Genomic DNA, 19,594 nt, shown 5'->3' with positions numbered 1-19,594 from the left:
TAGTAGTTCTGGGAACAGTGCTGCAGTTTTTCCTATGCAGCAGAATCTCAGTCCTTCCCTCCCTTCCCTCACCATTATACAGTAACATTAAAAGGTAAAGGTACCCCTGACCATTAACAGTACAGTAACATTAATGGGCTTTAAATAAAACATTACCATCCATGAAATTCAGAGTTCAAACCTGTAAGTTATGGGGCAGTTATTAAGGAGTGTTTTTGTTGGTGGCCCAATTTGACTTGCAGCTGAAGTTCTGATTGTACTGATAATAATAATAATAATAATTTTAATAATAATTTTTATTCATACCCCGCCCTCCCCAGCCAAGGCCGGGCTCAGGGTGGCTAACAAGCAATAATAAAATCAAGTTGAATGAATACAACTTAAAAACAAAATTAAAATGCAACATTAAAATATTGAAACATTAAAATATTAAAATGTAGCCTCATCACAGGAGGAGAAAGGAAAAGAAAAAAGAAAGAGCGGGAGGGAATCAAATTGGCTCCAAGCCAAAGGCCAGGCGGAACAACTCTGCGGAAAGAAATCAGATCCTGCAGGGCCCTAGTCTCATGAGACAGAGCGTTCCACCAGGCCGGAGCCAGTGTTAAAAAGGCCCTGGCTCTGGTTGAAGCTAATCTAACTTCCTTAGGGCCCGGGACCTCTAGGGTGTTGCTATTTATGGACCTTGAGGCTCTCCGTGGGGCATACCGGGAGAGGCGGTCCCATAGGTACGAGGATCCTAGGCCGTGAAGGGCTTTAAAGGTCAAAGCCAGCACCTTAAATCTGACCCTGTACTCCACCGGGAGCCAGTGCAGCTTGAAAAGCACTGGGTGAATATGCTCCCATGGCAGAGACCCCGTGAGGAGCCTCGCTGCTGCATTCTGCACCCGCTGGAGTTTCTGGGACAGCTTCAAGGGCAGCCTCGCGTAGAACGAATTACAGTAGTCAAGCCTGGAGGTGACTACTATAAGAGTAGTTCCTGTTTTATTAACTCTTGGGGCTCTTAATCCCATAGCTGCAAACCCCAGTTTTGTGTTAAGTGTATTTACAACGTTTACGTGAGTTTTCTTCTCCCTTCCCCAGACCGACTCATGATGACATACCTATCAGCAGCTCCCAACCTCTTCCCAGGAATGAGGCTCTTTTGCCGGTGGAAGTGCTGGAAAAGGAAAGTGCCATTAGCAAGGGAGAAGAACCGAGCACCAACAGTGCATTGACTGCAGAGTCAGGCTGCTTCACTTCCCAGAGGTCACACGAGGAACTGAAGGAGGCTCCTGGGCCAGTCACACTTCTCCATACGCTAGAAGAAAGGGGAAAAGTGCACAGCCAAGGAACTTCGCAGCAAGCTATAGACATCTCTAGCAGTACAAGAAATCATGTTGCAGCAGATGGAATTCCAACTGAAAGTAGTAGCCATAAAACCCCACTTGTAGCAGTGAACCTCTTACCCTGCCCATCATCCATTAGCCACTCACCACCCCCTCCAACGCTTGCAAAAATTGTGAGGCATTCAGTAATACCAGATTCGGCTTCACAGAACAGGTGTGAGCAAACCAAGCAGAGCATATGCGATCAAGATGGATTACTGATTCCAAAATTGAGCCCCGTTTTGCATTCTCCCCCAAGAACTGTTTCACATTCACAAGATGGATTACTGATTCCAAATTTGAGCCCCGTTTTGCAGTCTCCCCAAAGAACTGTTTCACATTCACAAGATGAGTTACCAATTCCAAAATTGAGCCCCGTTTTGCGGTCTCCCCAAAGAACTGTTTCACATTCACAAGATGAGTTACCGATTCCAAAATTGAGCCCCGTTTTGCGGTCTCCCCCAAGAACTGTTTCACATTCACAAGATGAGTTACCGATTCCAAAATTGAGCCCCGTTTTGCGGTCTCCCCCAAGAACTGTTTCCCATTCACAAGAGAGTCCTGTGTGTAATCAAGGCAACTCTTTAATCTCAGGTCAGGTTTTTTTAAAACAAGGTGGCTTACAGGCTCAGGATGAAACTCAGATTGCCGACTTCTGTCTCAGGGACACCAGCAACCCTGTGGGTACCGGTAACTCGCTGAGTTTTCAAGCAGTTCCCCAGTTTTCAGGGGGGAAAGAAAACCAGCTGAGCGGAAGCGCGGAAACTTCTGTAGATGAAATCATTGACAAAGTCATTCTGAGACACTGCTGTGAAACTTCTCCCAAAGAGTCGCCTCTCAGAGACGAAGAGACGGACCCATGCGTAAATATCCTGTCGCTTCTAGACCACAACAGCGTTCATGGATCCGATGTAAGCTTTGATTGTGATGCAAATGCTCAGTCAGGAGGACACCTGCCTAAGGCAGCTGTTAAAAATCTAGAATTGCTCAAAGAGGTTCAAGTAAATTTACAAGATGAGAGGTATGGCTCCCAGCTCAGTTCCATTCTTCAAAATAACTCTGTGCAGCAGACAACAGAACCAGAAGCAGAACCAGAACCAGATGTGTCCATTCATCATCAAGAACCAGTTCTCCCAGCTTTGCCCCATGTGCCTCCTTCCTTTGTAGGAAAGACGTGGTCCCAGATCATGTACGAAGATGATATGAAAATTGAAGCCCTTGTGCGGGATTTCAGGGAAGGTCGCTTCCGCTGCCACTTTAATTCCAAGTCCTTGGCTAATGGTGCAACAACAAGGAAGAAGAAGGCAGAAGAAGAAGAAGAAGAAAGGAAAATCAGTGCAATTGCAGCGGAGGAATTGGAGGCTGTGTCGGATAAAGGCCTTCCGGAATTTGGCTCTGACTTCAACTCTCCTGCTGCCTCAGAAACACAACACATTCCAGAAACAGTAAAGAAGCCTCAAAAAAGGACTTGGCGCCTTGCCTCAAGATGCCAAGTAGTCAAGGTTAGCCGTGGCACACAAACTAGCTTGCTGAACTATCCCATAGTGAAACACAAAACCATTAGAAGGGACCATGAGCAGCCAGATCCGAAAGGTTACTTTGTATGGTCAGAGAATGAGAAGACACCCACCATGAAAACTAGACTCTGTGCCCTCAAGCTTCCTGAGTCTTACACCAAAATTCTGAACCCTTTACAGCCCCAAACCACAGTCTATGTTCTTTCCTGTCCAGAGATGAAATTGTCTAGGAGCAACAATGAAGACGTTCCCAGAACGAGAAGATGCTACAACTCCACAGATAGTAAGGACTCCATAAGGTACAAATACAAACAGACTTCTATTAAGTATTATGACCCACTGACGAACCGAGTTTTAAAAACTCCTCCCAGGAGTGTCGCTGGGGAAAAGGCAAAGAAGGCTTCACATGTCCGGCAGCTATTCAGGAGTCTCAGCCTTGATGCAAACGGGAAGAAGCGAGCCGATACGCAGTATGAATGCATAGCACCAAAGTCCTTCAATTCGCCAGATTTCAATGGTTCGTCAACACCTCTCGCGTTGGATCCAGTTAAGGAGAAAGATAAGAATTCAAGTCATAAGACGGATGACTCTTCTGTTTCCCCGGAGAAGTCTGAGTGTCTGGTATGTAGCAGTTCAGAGAAATCCTATAAGCACCTAGTTCTTTCACCACTGAACTCCCACCGATCCCAGCGGGACAGTGACTTTAGGTTAACTCCCTTCAATAGGCAGAGGAGAAAGGACAGTAGTCGAGAGCCAGGGTTTTCCAAAAAAGCTGCAGGACTAGCCATTGTAAGGCGTTGCCTCATTCGGAGAGGGATCCGGAAGCAGCCACCCAGGACTACAACTCAGGCAAGGGAGGGGAGGATGAGAAAGATTTATTGTGCTGCAAAATCCTCTGGCTTGTCCATTTCCAGGCATCAAACAAAGAAAGCTACTGTAGCAAAGCACCTTAAGAAAGAAAAGCTTGATGCTAAAAAGTTAAAGGTGACAAGCAAGCCCAAGGGGACACTTTTGAGTGACGCAGCCATTGTGGGCGTGGACATTTCTGAAGAGAGGCAGGGAACCACTCAAGGGCTTCTTCCAAAGTAAAAAATAAAGGAAGTTACTGGAGGCAAGAATCTGCTTTGCACTGTGAAGTGTTTCCCAAACCACACCGACATGGATGTTGATTTTCCCTACTAAGAGGCACTCAAGAACAGGCCGAAGAGGTGGAAAGTGGGAGGGCTTTTCAGAAACCTTTTGCTGCGCCAGAGCTAGAAACTGAACAAGTTCAAGGTCCGACAACAAGCCAACATACCTAGAAACTGTTTACGTTGCTGCTCTGGTGGCATGCTGCACATTGCACTGTTCTATTATGTAAAAGTTACAAAAAAAAATATGTGTATTTGTTTGTTTGAAAGCACTAAAAGGTCCTGTTTAATAGGCTCCCTTGCATCTTTGCCACAGCAGAGAAATATTGAACTTGAGTTGTACATTATTCTACCTGAAGGGAATGTAGTGCACTAAGTTTCGGAAGTGAATACATTTGCCTTGTACATAAGACTCAGCTTTTCATACCTAGCTGACAAGAAACCCACCAAAACTTTACTCCACAATGGCTTGCGTCCCTTGAGCAGAAGACATCCCTTGCATGTGTGCGCGAGGCTCACCAGTCCTCCCCCCTTCCTTGTCTACAGCTCTACACAGGCACCCTGCTGCTCTGGAGCATCCCCAAACATCTGGAGTCAGTTTGGGGGGGGGGGACTGCAGTTGGGAAATTGGACACCCTCACGACGTTAGCAGAAGTGCCTTCAGCTTGTAATGTGTGGTCTTTGGATCCAAGAGCTATGGTCAAAAAATTAAACGAAATTGTATTTCAGTGTAATCTGTGACAAGCCATATAACACAGGGGAAAAAATCAGTGAGACTGTCACAGTACGACCTGCATACTCCAAAGTAAATTCCCGTTGTTTTCAGTGCGGCTTATTCTCAGGTAAATATGCATATAAGATTTTGCTGTCCTGGACCAAGCGCACTTTCCTCGGGGTAATTCCCACCGAACACAACGGGACTTGCTTCTGAGTAAGCATGCACAGGATTACACTGTAAATTATGGGAAGAAGTATAAGACTAAGTAGAAGGTTTGCGAAATTACTCTCTAACACCCCCCCCCCCAATTGTGTTGGTTTTATCTCTGCTGATGTGCACTCGTTCGTGCTGCCCCCTCCCCACCTCTACCCCTTTGAAAGCAGATTAATCTACGGCTTCCCAGAACCGTTCATCCAGAATGCTGCACGCCAGCAATATTTCTGTCCCCTCATTGAAATTAAAACTACACAGGGATTTTAGAATGGAATAGATCTCTTATGCCTGGTTTCTCTGTCACCCCACAGCATAGTTGTGAAAATATTGGGAATGAATTAGAATAAAGCTGCCACAGACAAAAGTTCTGAAAGATGCTCCTTCGCATTTTAAGTCCAAACAGATCTACAGATATCGGTTGAGGAAGAAACGTAGGTTTGCCTAAGAAAATAATGGACAGGGATTTTTGTTTGGCTTTTATTTCATTTAAAAGCTTTTTTTTTTTTAAGTGCATATCCCTGGAGATAGAGAGTTAAATCCAGTAGTGTCCTTCCACCTGTGGGACAGACAGAATTGATGAAACAGATTCCCCCCAGATCTGCTTAGGTGTGCTGCAGAAATTTGTCCCAGAAGGTTGGTGGATATTCCAGAGCAGGGGTGTGTGTTTGTGTGTGTGTTACTTGGGAGGAAGAGAGGAAGTCAAAGCCTCACATGGCATTGAATGCTGCTCTTAAGCTATTGTGGTTATGCAAAACATTTTTTTAGATTAGCTTCCCTTCTCTACATATAACCCACCTGGATTTGTTTTAGTCGATAAGTCTGTTTTCTGGGAAGAGACTTTCCAAGCAGGAAGTGACATGAGACTGAATGTTGACGCTGTCTTTGACACCCCTGGCTGTTAGGACATTGTTTCCATGTGAAGTACCGCACCCTGTTCAGTATTAGTGCCTCAGTCATTTGATAATTCTGACTAACAGAAAAGTAATTTTTAAAACAGAAGTTCTTTCACTGATAATTTTTATAACAAAGTTACTTTATAAATAAAAAAAGCTTATAATGCAAAGGTTTCTTTTTCAAAGTCAAGTTTATGTGTTAAACCAAATTTTATGGTTATCACTTACAAATTTCAAGTTAGCCTAGTTTTATTGATAAGAGTGTCCTTTCTACCTAATGTGCCAATTTGGGTTTTTTAAAAAAACAAGATGATGTATGAATACAGGTATACATAGTTCTGTTTGTTCATAACATTTTATTAACTTTTTGTTTTTAGTGCATTGGCTTGATTTTGACTATCACTAAAGAGTTCCACATATTCGTAAGTTGTGCTCTTCTACGAAACTCATTTTTCCTCACAACCTCAAGCAAGATGCACTGGGCAGAGTTTGTCTAACTTCTAAAACTTTTGAATATTTGCATGACTTTCCTTTGTAAATAGGGTCTTCAACCAGAGCAATTTTTTTAAAAAAGAAAATGGCTATATTTAAGGAAATTTTTCCAGTAACGATATATTTTTTCTTTAAAAACAGAATGAAGATTAACATCTTATTTTTTGTAAGGTAAAGGGCTTAGAGTGTAAGTCTTGGGAAAGCTGTTCAATGTTTAAAAACATCTACGGTTCTTACATGTGTATATGCCTCCCCCATGTCTGTTAAAATATCTCTATGTATGCTTGATGTACATGAAAGTTGGGGTGACCATGACATTTTGGTTATGGATTCCTTTTATCCATTAAGTGGATTTTATGTGTATGTGTTTAACTTATTATTCTCCAGCCTAGGCACATGGAGTAGAGCAAACGCAACAATTTGAATAGATCGGTCAGAATCCAAAGACATGCTGGCTAAGCATTTTCTCTTGGATATACCTATTTTCAGTTCTAAAGGTGAGCCCAGTTTTCAGTTCAAGTTCTGATGAGGACTGCCAGGTTTCAGGTTTCGGGATGTGAAAGTTTTACACACTTCCTGAGGTTTGCCAGGAGAAAAATCTCAGGTTGAAAGCTCTGGATAAAAAACGCAAGCTGTTTTCTTCTTGGCTTATGACATCGCTCTCCCCATCCCACACCTGTCACAGGTCCACCTGGCTCGTCCACCGGACACTTCCCTTCCCTTCCCAGGTGCCGTTCCCTTTCCCAACCCCAACCCAATGCCAGTTCTGCCAGGCCCTTCATCTCTGGATCTGAGTCACAGAAGATCAGCCAATGTATCATGAGGCTGCAGGTCTTTCCGCTGGCAGCAGCTTTTGGAGGCCTTGGAGTGAGTGCTGTGAGATGAAAATGGAGGACAGCTGGCTCAGGAGTCCTAGTGGGCATGCAAAGCTTCCCTTTGTAAATTGGCCATAAAAATTAAATGAGCACCGTTTTTGAAACGGGGAGGGAAGCTGCTAAGGAAACGTGTGTGTGATAAATATTTTATCACCGCTTCCTGCGAAATTGTGTTAAATGTCAGAATCAAGGTTTTAAGAGGAATCCCTAGGAAGTTGGGGCAGAATTATTATGCGTGAAAAACTTACTTCCCCGAAGCACTGCCACTAGTTCCAAGACCCACCCTGGCCGTAATGGCTTTCCAGATTTCGCTGTCTTTACAGTAAACGTTCCCCTATGCTATGTGTCATTTAGTTGGGAAAAGGCTATGGTAGCAAAATCTTGTCTGGTGGTATCTTTGTACTCAAGTCTGCAGAGAGAACCTTAAATGTTTCAGGTCCACTTGCCACCGAGCCAAATGTGGGAGCAAAATAAAACCTGCCGGGATAATAGAAATACTGGTACCCTTCCAAAATAAGTGCAGTAGATGGCGGATCCAGAGAGGTGAAACTCCATATTTGTGGCAGTAATGTCATGATTCTCATGCTGTGCTATCAGAGTTGCAGCAAGAGAGCTTTCAGGCAGATTTAATATGCAATTACTGCAGATCTCTGGATAGAACCAGCTCCCCACCCCAGCACCCACAATCATGTTGAAAAACAAATGTTCTTTATGAGAGTTGAGAAATCCCTGCTTCCTCCAACATTTAAAATAGAGGTTCCCTCTTCCTCTCCAGCGGTGTTTTAATGTGCTTCTAACCTTCCTTGTTTTATTACCCCCCTTTCATTTCTTTTGTCCAAATTTGTCTCTTGTGTTCACTATTAAAAGTGTTAAGACTTTTTGTGTGTGTGTGGGTAGGTTAAAGCTTTATTCTGAATTTTGGTGCAAAAGATTTCTTGAGCAAAGTACATCAAAAGTATTGCCAATTGTAGCTAAATTTCACTGTACTGAGCACAGGAGTTGGAGCTCAATTCTTTCCTGGTTCGGATTTCTGTTTATTGCAAGAGAACCCATCTGTGCACATATATGTAGATGTTTAACACTTCCAACTCAGATACTTTGGTACCAAACTTTTAAATGAAGATAGCTAAATATATTTTGGGTTGAGGGTCCCAGGCTGTGAAACTTGTTTAGTTTCCCATATTTCAACATGTGCTCAATGGAGTACTTCCTAAAGATTATTGGGGTTGCCGAATTCAGTCTTTGACTGCAATCACCTATAACAATGAGACAGAGAAGAAGGATAAAACCTTACTTTCAGGATCTTCAATTTCACACTTAATTAAAAGCAACTTTATGGGATCATTAGGAGTCCTTTTTTTCCACTGCTCCAATAAACAGGACCGTCTAAACAACTAATTGTTCCAGACTGTAATATGATTGCTAACTTTTGAACGCTAATTGATAAAAGATAGGCTGGATATTTAAAAGTACCTAATTTGTAGGGTAAGCTGAACTTCACATTTTATATGAAAAGTTTGCTTCATTTGTCTCACTGATGAGCAAGCGTATGCAGAATCAAAGGTTATTATTTCTCCTTTACTTGTAATAGTTTACTGTTCTTGTTCATTTCTTTCACAAAATCTGGAAGAAAAATCATTTTTCTTTGAATAAAATAAAGATCAAAGTTGGTATTGTGTAGTTGGTTTTATGTTTTATTTTTAAAATCCCAGAAATGTGTTGTATGTTTCCTGTTGTTGCTACCTGTTTGGCAGAAATCCATGCCATTTATTTAAGCTTTGTTTAGAATAGTCCCTACCTTAGAACAAGTTGTTCCACGGGGAACATACTGCTATAATTAGGTCAATTCCCCTCCCATTACAACTGCATAATACCCTTGGAATGGTAGCAGTTCTTGTAAGAAGCTATCATGGGGAAATATAGACAAATTTCTAGCTCTTTCAAATGATCCCCACCCACCCAATTGGGCTAGATGCTAGGAAATCAGTTTATTCTGTAAGTACTCACAATAGGCCTTAAGCTATCAGTTAGGGACTTCTTTGGAGGGGCCTGCCACTAATGTAAACCAAAAATAAATAAATAAAAAATTGGGCAGGATTGACATGAAATGGGAATTTCATTTGACTTGCGTTCTGTCAAATAGAACTGAACCACTAGCTAATTTCTGCAAGGTGAACTGCAAGGCCTTTCTTGATTTGCACATCCTCTCAACTTTGTTATAACTAGAAACACGTCCCTATGAGAGACCTCTCTAGTAATTTCCTGCCACAGAACAATTGCCTTGTGTATCAAGGTAGAATAGGGACACGGGTGGCACTGTGGGTTAAACCACAGAGCCTAGGGCCTGCCGATCAGAAGGTCGGCGGTTCGAATCCCCGTGACAGGGTGAGCTCGGTCCCTGCTCCTGCCAACCTAGCAGTTCGAAAGCACAAAGTGCAAGTAGATAAATAGGTACTGCTCTGGTGGGAAGGTAAACGGTGTTTCCATGCACTGCTCTGGTTCGCCAGAAGCGGCTTAGTCATGCTGGCCACATGACCCGGAAGCTGTACGCCGGCTCCCTCGGCCAGTAAAGCGAGATGAGTGCCGCAACCCCAGAGTCGTCTGCAACTGGACCTAATGGTCAGGGGTCCCTTTACCTTTATCAAGGTAGAATACGCTGTTTGGAACGGGGAAAATGGGTGTCGTTATCATGAGCAGGTTGGCGTAAATCTTCCAAAATGGTTGCAGGTGGCCCTCCTCTAGCACATCTGATTGTGAGTTCCTGCTGGTTTTTTCCCCTTCCTCCCCTTTTTCTAAGCCGCTAAGCCGCTTATCAGCTGATCCGATCAGCAGATAAGCCGCTAATCCGCTAATCCTTCAATGGGCTTGCTTCGCAAGACGAAAAAAACCGCTAGACGAAGAGAATTACAGAACGGATTCTTTTCGTCTTGCGAGGCACCACTGTAAAAGCTTTTTCTCCGAAACTATTCCTTGAGTGTCTGTTGACTCCCACGTCCCTTTCCCAGGTGCAATATTTTTCCCACCTGAGGGCAAAGCCTCATAAGGCTACACCATATGTTATTAGGGAAGGAACTGTCTGAGCTGAAGGCATTCACCCACCAGCCATGGTCAGACTTGGCAGAGCATATTTCAAGTGGGTTTCAATCAGCCCCATAATCAGACTTTGTGTCTTTTCCGTAGCTTCTTTTTTTAACAAAAAAGTCACTTTTTGTATAATGTGTCCCTTTTCAACGTGTGCCTGTGTCTATTAACTGCAGGCTGCATATCTTGTTCCAGAACACAGCCGTTTCTGAGCTCCTGCCAGAACCGTGCGCTTTTTTTGTTTTGTTTTATCGAGTCTGCAGTCCAGATAACATTGCAGCCAAAGTCAGCATATTTTACCCCTCTCCCCACTGTAATTAGTTAATGTTCACAGCCGCCTTGAGGACATAAAGGACTTTTTAAGTAGTGAGAAGTGTTGGGATTCTCAAACCGCCTTCGCGCTTCGTTTGCTTTATCACCCCCAGAATTAAAACCACAATATTATTAGTATTGTGCACATAAATGATGATACAGAAGGTGATTTCTGACATCCTACTTGGCTCTGGAGTGAAGCATGCTATTTTTAGAAGGCTTCCCTGCTAGATTTGATAGAGTGCGTTGAATGCAACTGCCCCCCACCCCGCCTTTTAAATGTTACTCTCTTTATTTTCTTCTTCTAAACAGTAACTGCCCCTGCCTAATGCTCTTCTGAGGGTGATGACATTAAGGAGTCTTCTCCCTGACTAATGGAAGACACGTCTGTTAGCAGAGGAATTTAAAGAGACAGGCAGCTGTGAAGGAGAGACTAGTAAAAGAGAAAAGGCAAGAAATCCCACAGGAAATGCAGGACAAAAGCATCGCCGTTCTTATTTTATCTGTAAGCTGCCTTGAGTCCCTGTCAGGGGAAAAGGCAGGGTATAAATAAATATAATAAAATTATTATTATTATTACAGTGGTACCTCGGGTTAAGAACTTAATTCGTTCCGGAGGTCCGTTCGTCACCTGAAACCTCTTTACCTGAAGCACCACTTTAGCTAATGGGGCCTCCTGCTGCTGCTCCCGCGCCGCCGCCGCACGATTTCTGTTCTTATCCTGAAGCAAAGTTCTTAACCTGAGGTAATATTTCTGGGTTAGCAGAGTCTGTAACCTGAAGCGTATGTAACCCGAGGTACCACTGTAATTGTAATCCAATACAGGCACGACTTTCAGTTAGCCTCATATCTTAGGAATTTGTCCGTACCCACTTGGTTTATTTACCAAAGCTAGATTAAATGTATTTCCTCCGGAAGTGCTAAATGGTAGACTGAGAGGCATCCCCTATCAGAATAGGCTTTGTTTATGTTCCCAGGACGTCGATTGCACGAAGCATATCCTACTACATTGTGGGCAGTACAAGAAAGCAAGGGATCAACTGATCAAACTCTTACCAGTAAATCTGCCGGGAACATCTGAAGCCTCCCATATTAAATACCTTCTGGAGGATAAGTCAAATGATATTACATTGACCGTGGCAAAGTTTCTTACGGATGTCGCAAGAAACAAAGACCATCATGCTCTAGACATAACAAAATGACTACCCGGTCTCTTTCGCCTGTTGTTTGGTTGTTTTAACTGTATCTGCCTGGACACTGTGGTCCAGCGCCGAGGGCCTTCTGGCGGTTCCCTTACTGCGAGAAGCAAAGCTACAGGCAACCAGGCAGAGGGCCTTCTCGGTAGTGGCACCTACCCTGTGGAACACCCTCCCATCAGATGTCAAAGAGAAAAATAACTACCAAACTTTTAGAAGACATCTGAAGGCAGCCCTGTTCAGGGAAGCTTTTAATGTTTAATAGGTTATTATATTTTAGTGTTTTGTTGGAAGCCACCCAGAGTGGCTGGGGAAACCCAGCCAGATGGGCGGGGTATAAATAATAAATTATTATTATTATTATTATTATTATTATTATTATTATTATTATTACTACTACTATTATTATTTTGTTTTGAAACTGTTTCGTGGGTCTATGGACCACAATAAAGATATTTGAAATAAATAATTGTTGCTTTTGGGAATAACTCCCCAAAAAAACACACACAGATATGAGTTTTGATGACTCCTACATCTCTTCTCAGGCCACCCCAAGACGTGCTGCCTCTTGAGTTGGGTAGGCCTGTCTCCTCCTCCTGTCTCCCCCTCCATCTCCATCATCTCATCTGGCTGCTTTCTCACCATGGCAGTGAAGGCTTTCCATTCCTTACTCTGCTGACTAGTTCAATTTTTTTTAAAGATCAGATGCTACCTTGGCACAGGAATTTGCAGCGGCGTCGAACTTCTGTAGCTGCCATCACAGTTGGCTGCCATCAAGTGAATGAATACTGTGAGCTAGCAACAGAATGACCTGAGCTCATCTTCCATAGCCAGCAGTGCTGGCTTGGCCCGCTAGGATTCATAATTCTCCCAGAAGAGTTTGCTAGTTAATATATTGTGATATTATAGTGGCAGGATTGCCAGCAGCCTTCCATTTACCCAGTTAGTCCAGAAGCCTCCAGGATTTCTTTGGATGCATATCAGAATCAAAGAGTGTGATAGTGGGAAGATGTGATAGCCTCGGGCTCGGACTCAGAGCCAAAGGAGTCTCAGTCCGCACCGGATCCTTTGCCTCAGGCAGCAGCTGAACCTAGTCCGGGGCCTGATTCTGAAGTGCCGCAGTCTGCACAGGTTCCCCTGCAACAAGCACCAGCTGGGCCGAGTCAGGGGCCTGAGCCTGCCCTGGCTCCAGATGCGGGGATGACCTCGTTGCCTCCAGCTGTGCAATCACTTACAGCTGCTCCACTACCAGCTGGGTCAGGGGAGGCTAAGGCGGCCTCTGGGTCTAGTAACCCACCGACATCTCCTGAGCTGCAGAGACTGAGGTCTGAGAGAAGAAGAGACCTGAGTACTTGCAGGAGGAGTGCTCGCCTTCGGGCGAAACAGGGAGGTGAGTCACCAGGGGATCAGGACCGGCCGTTACCCCAACAGAGATAAAAGGCTGCTGGACCCCACCCCCGGTTCATTGGGAGCAATGTTGCTGTTTGCCAGAACCCGCCTGTGATCCTGTGCCTGACCTCACCTGGTTTCCTGCCTCGTGTCCTGCCTTGACCCTGTCGGACTGACTCTTCGTGGAACTCTTGGATTCGGGACCGGACCTGGACCGCGTTACTCGGGTTACCCCCGGGCCCGGCAGAGTATACAGGGGAGCACAGCTCCAGGAGTATCTTTTCCCCGACCAGGAATAATGATGTCGTCTGCCAGAGAGTCTAGGTAATTGATGGTGATTGATGGACTCTCTGTGCACTGGCAAGAGAATGAGGTGATAACAAAGCTTTCACCTTTGACAGTTGTTTGAGACATAACTACTACTGAACAATTCGGAGAGTAAGGCGGCTTGCCATTATGTGGCCTCATCTGCACTATCAGTTTATGGTAGTAGGGTGTGTTGAATTTTTCAATTTTCAAATTCCAAAAATCAGGGGTGCCGAAAAGCTTTTTTTAAAGAAAGATGGAAAAATTAAGTTTCACTCCCTAAAATGACGCACCTTATAATAAGGCTGGATCATCCCATTTTAAGCAGTCATGGCTTTTCTCAAAGAATCCAGGGAACTGTTGTTTGTTAAGGGCATTGAGAGTTGTAGGGAGACCTCTTTTCCTACCACTGAGTGGCCGTGGATTTCCCACAGTGGTGTCTGGTTGAGGCTGGCAGGGTGGAAGGCCAACACAACTGTTTTTGTGAAGAGCCACTGAATGCAATTATCATTATCTGCCATTTTCTGCATTTCCCTTCCTACCAATGTCACAACTTACTGTATTTTTTGCTCCATAAGACACACTTTTTTCCTCCTAAAAAGTAAGGGGGAAAGTCTGTGCGTCTTATGGAGCGAATGCGTGGTCCCTGGAGCCGAATTGCCCAGGGGCGAAAAGCAGATTTTGCTCTTTTTAATATATATAAAGAGGAAATGGGGTGTTGAAATGAAGCCACTGAGCAGCTGATTGGCAAGCGGTTGGGAGGGAGATAAGGGACACTAACGATAAAGGAGGCTGCCTGGGAGTGGGGAGGTAAAGACAGCGAACTTGCAAGGAGAGGAGACAGGAATACTAAAACAAGCAATGAGGAGAGAAATTAGAATAAAAGGAGGAGCAAAAAACTGCTCCAGCTAAGGAAAAGACGCTAAGGCAAACAAGAGGGAAGGAGGTGTTGAAAGGAAGCAGCTGATCGGTGGGATCGGGAGAGAGATAAGGGACGCTAGCAATAAAGGAGGCTGCCTGGGAGAGGGGAGATAAAAGCACATGGATCCTCGGGATTTTTGCATTGGGTCACCCCAAATTCACCATCAGATCACATAGCATTATCCATGGCTACAGCCTGCACACAGAAAAAACCGCATCCACTGTTTCATGGGGACGCAATGGCGCAAAAACGTGGTTACAAAGCATGGATCCACATGGATCCTCAGGATTTTTGCACTGGGCTACCCAAAACTCACCGTCAAATCACATATCATGTCTTTGGCCACAGCATGAACCACAAAAATCATACACCCACTGTTTCGTTCAGAATATATTTTTTTTCTTGTTTTCCTCCTCTAAAATCTAGGTGCGTCTTATGGTCGGGTGTGCCTTATGGAGCGAAAAATACGGTACTTCCCCCACATCTGCCAACTCTATACCCAAGCTCATCTGATGAAGTGGACTATAGCAGACTGTAGCGCACAAAAGCTTACATCGAGCAAATGTGTTTGTTTGTCTTTAAGGTGCCACACGAGCTTTTGTTCTTTTTGCCGTGGCTACCCTTCCCCCTTTGATATTGTTCTGAGCAGTATACCAATGGCAATTGTGAAAGGCAAGACGTCCCTGTGGCTTTTAATTTCTTTTTCAACAGAAATGATCCGCTGGGTCTGTATACAAAAGGAGAGAAACAGAGATGCGCCCCCTATTTTGCCGTTGTGCAAATCCCAAATCCCCCCTTACCCATTAAGTAAATCAAGTTCCTTTTCTAGAGAGCCTATAGGCTACGCCAGCAATTTAACTGTTTTCTTCATTAAACACAGCCCAGACTGGTAGACTAATCTGCCCTATAAATAAGTAGGCTCTTTAAAAATAAATGCCACTGTACTGCATTTAGCACTGTCAGATCACTTTGTTCAATTATTTATCGCTCTTTTTATCATCTGCAGGAGAATTTTTATAGAAAAGGGAACGGGGTCTCTTATTCACTGGTTATTTATAAAACACATCAGTCTGAAGGATTTCTGCCCCTGACAGGGCTACCAAAGGCTGGCGGAGCAACTAGCGGCACTCTGGATTTTTAATGGAGTCTCGGAAATGAGAAGTGGGAATTAAAAAGAATCAGCACTCCAGCCACCGCCTCTGTACGGCGTCGCTCAGTGTTGTGCGTTCCTCCTTGTTGCCAGTGTGTGTCTCAGATCACCGCTTGGGTAGACATCTTTGAAATCCGTCACATGGCTGGACCGACTTGGAACTCTCTTGTAATAAGAAAAGATTCTCATGACGTGGAGGAAAGGAACCCTGATCCGTGAAGCCTAGAAATCCAGGCAGAAAGTGGAGGGAAATGGAGAGGAAAGAATGGCAGCAGTGGGTGAGCAAAGGATTTCCTGGATAGGGAGACATCTTCATTTTCTTCACGTTGAATGAGCATTTGCCTGGGGTGAGGGCAAAAGGAAGAAAAACGAGTTATTTTTTCTCTGTACCTCCACGTTCTGCCCAGCATTCTTCCCCCCCCCCCCCAATGCCTGGCTTGAGCATTTTTGATCACAACCCTTGCCCAGGGCCAGCTCTAAAGTGATGCAAAGTGAGACAGCTGCCTCAGGCGGCAAATTCTGAGGGGTGGAAAGTGACTAGAAACCTATCCATTCTTATGAAAATCAGCCCTGAGTGCTCACTGGAAGGACAGATTCTGAAGCTGAGGCTCCAATACTTTGGCCACCTAATGAGAAAAGAAGACTCCCTGGAAAAGACCCTGATGTTGGGAAAGATGGAGGGCACAAGGAGAAGGGGACGACAGAGGACAAGATGGTTGGACGGTGTTCTCGAAGCTACCAGCATGAGTTTGACCAAACTGCGGGAGGCAGTGGAAGACAGGAGTGCCTGGCGTGCTCTGGTCCATGGGGTCACGAAGAGTCGGACACGACTAAACGGCTAAACAACAACAACCCTACAAAGGTTGGAATCATATCTGTCAGGGGTTCAGGAGCAGAGGCGAGGGCAAGGGAGGAAACAGAGAGCGAGGGGGAGGAGGCAGAAGAAAAGATGAGTGATGACGACGACCCGAGATCTCCGAGTCTTTCCAGTGAATCAGAAGATTCACAGAAAGGAGCACCAGTGGCCAGGGCAAGGGGGGAGACTAGGGGGACACCCCAGGAAGATAGAGCCAGAGGGGACTCAGAGGGGAGCAGTTGGAAATCGGGACCAGCGTCACCGCCAGAGAGCAGGGAAGAGGAAGAGCGCCAGGGATCAAGCGCTGGCAGCTCACAACAGGAGGGAGGGCACGAGTCAGGAGTGGCCACACCTCCGTCAGGGAGCGAAGAGACGGTTAGACGGAAGGTGGAAGGTTGGGCGTGCGCGCCAAGTTCAAATGTACAGGAAGGTGGCGCAGTAGGCAGCCCGGAAAGGGACCCAGGTCCTAAAGCCCGGCGCAAGGAGACAGGAGGGTCCGGGGGGTCAGCGTCAGAAGAATCCCGGAAGGAAGAGACCCCGGGGGGCAGAGGGACCCAGAGAAGAACAGTCAGGCGGAAAAGGTGGAGCAGGGCTAGGATATTAAGTTGGTGTACAAGGGGCGGAGACTCAGACGGAGCTTCGCCGATCTAAGCATAAGACGTAGAGTTGCACGCAGCAGCTTGAGAATGGAAACTGTAACTCAATAAAGACTTTTATTTAATGATCGCTGGCTAGCGTGATCCTCTGTGAGCTAGGATCTGGAAGCAACTCTGACAATATCCTTTGTTTTTCCCTCTTTTGCCCTGCGTCCCCAGGAAGATTGTTGTGCTCCCTTTCTGCTCTGCAGTCCTGGGAGACGCGGAGGGCAGCTGCCTAAGGACCACTCCACCCACCCCCCCGGCCAATGACAGAAGCCAGAGCATGCTTTCCTTCTGGAGTCCCTCTCTGCGTCTTCTCCAATTTGAGCACATCACGAAGGGGACATTTAGATAATCGATTGAGGTTCCATCTCGCTGTCATTACTTATGCAGGAAGTCCTGATGCAAACTGCCTCCTTCCAGGACTGTCAACCCCTAAAGACCTTTGCTTAACAATAAATCCTATTGATTCCGCAGGCAAAAGAACACCAAGGTGTGCGGAAATGGATCTCTTAAGAGGTCGGGCCACAGCCAATGGAGATGAAGTGCTGATTCAGGGATGGGACTGGGCAGTGATGGCGGAAGGCACATGCCAGCTTCTAGCAAGGGACCCCCTTTGCCTGCCTCTCTGGAAGAACACCGTGGAAAGCCTAGCCCCTTCTGTTGGGGCCAGGGAAGGAGCAACGGCCCCAAGGTTGTCTTTCCTCTTCTCTCCTGCTTTGATCAGGTCATTTAAAAATATTTATAACTTGCCCTTCATCAATACAGATGTTATGTAGATACCACCATAAAATAAGCTCAGCCCACCAAACCACAAAACAATCAACAATATATACTAGAATACACCATCAAACTAATGCAGTGGTTAAGGACAACAGAGCAAGCCATTCCTTCTGCTATTATTGGTTAGATTGCGGGCAATGCAGGGATTGGTTTTTCTTTCTTTTTATTTTTTTAAAAAAGATATTTATCAAAGTTTTTAAAATATAACAATAGAAATGAAAAATAAAATAAAAACAAAATACAACATAAAAACAATTAAAAAACAAACAATTTTCCATAACATATCTTCCTTACGCTTATTTCCGCAGACCTCCTCATACCTCCCTTCTTTGTATTCCACTTCAATTTGTTAGTTCAGCAAATCCTTACCATTAAGCTTTAACCCATTTGTAAACTTTTTTTTCTTTCGTATCTGCATTACAGCTGGAAACCCCTTAGTTTCTTTCCAACATTCTTCTAACATTCATCAATTTTACAATATTTCTGTAAATAGTCTTTAAATTTCTTCCTGGTTTTTCTTTCTTTTTATACCTGTACAGCACTATGATCATTTTGGCTGCTATATAAGTACCATATTTTTTGCTCTATAAGACTCACTTTTTCCCTCCTAAAAAGTAAGGGGAAATGTGTGTGCGTCTTAAGGGGCGAATGCAGGCTGCGCAGCTATCCCAGAAGCCAGAACAGCAAGAGGGATCGCTGCTTTCGCTGCACAGTGATCCCTCTTATTGTTCTGGCTTCTGAGATTCAGAATATTTTTTTTCTTGTTTTCCTCTTCCAAAAACTAGGTGTGTCTTATGGTCTGGTGCGTCTGATAGAGCGAAAAATACGGTATTTAAACAATGGCAGTGGTGAAAGGGAATGCTCCTTACAGAGGCCTTGTGCTTGATCAAACAACAGGGAAGGGGGAGTTGCAACCATTCTGGTACCCTTGCTTGCAAGCTCTAGGTCTCTGGATTCTCACGTCATAACAACGGGCCAAGAGGAAAGGTGAGAGTTGAGGCCAGAAGCCAGCAGTGTGGAATGGCCCAGTCTGTCAATTTGGGTTTCTCTTAGTTTCCTCCCAGACCCTCCAAGCTTAAATTCAGTACTCCACATTTCCAGTTTGCAATTCCTTTTTAAAAACAGGTCCTCATAAGAATTCACCAACATTTTAGGGAGACTCTCCTAATATATGCATTTTTGCATGCAGTATTCTCAATATATGCATTTTTGCAAAGTGCGTATGCATCTTTGTGGTTTATTTTCACAGTTGTATGCACAATTTACCCCACTATATGCATTTTTGTACACATTACTTGGCTGGGAAACTGCATTGCAAATTTCAGATAAGTGCATATTTCGAGTTCCTGTTACCTTTTGTTTGGCAAATGGGAAAAGCTGCATTTTCCTGAAAAACCTATGCCTTGTGTGCTTTGACACCTCATTCAGATCTCTGCAACGGCTGTCCATAAATCTCCAAACAACCCAGTCAATTTGTTGCTTTTAATAGACTTTCATGATACGCAAGGTCATGGTATTATAATTACTGCCTCTATCATTTTGTTTGTCTCTTTTTAAATTGCTTCCACTAAAATGAGGGTTCCCTAATTACCGCAGAGCTTCTGACTGCTGCGTTATGGTTTAATCTGCACCAAGGTTTCAAGCTGTCCATGAATGTGGTCTGATGGGAGGTGCTTCTCTAATTGCAAAGGAAAAGCAAGATGTCGCAATAAAACTACACAGATTGTGCGCCCAAGCTTCGACACTGAGCAGTATTCAC

General features: G+C 44.6%; 1 protein-coding gene across 1 annotated transcript in view; it reads left to right on the top strand.

The window, feature by feature from the left end:
• Window positions 1-8,880, top strand: part of ZDBF2 (zinc finger DBF-type containing 2) — a 29,708-nt gene extending 20,828 nt beyond the window's left edge. The window contains exon 7 of the mRNA XM_083472648.1: window positions 1,081-8,880. Coding sequence (XP_083328774.1) covers window positions 1,081-3,970 — 2,890 coding nt within the window. The 3' untranslated portion in view covers window positions 3,971-8,880. The remainder of the gene's footprint in view (window positions 1-1,080) is intronic.
• The last annotated feature ends 10,714 nt before the right edge of the window (window positions 8,881-19,594 follow it).

This window comes from Podarcis liolepis (assembly GCF_965112155.1).
Source record: "Podarcis liolepis genome assembly, chromosome: 1".
NCBI classification, from domain to species: domain Eukaryota; kingdom Metazoa; phylum Chordata; class Lepidosauria; order Squamata; family Lacertidae; genus Podarcis; species Podarcis liolepis.
This window is presented reverse-complemented; position numbering and strand designations above follow the sequence as displayed.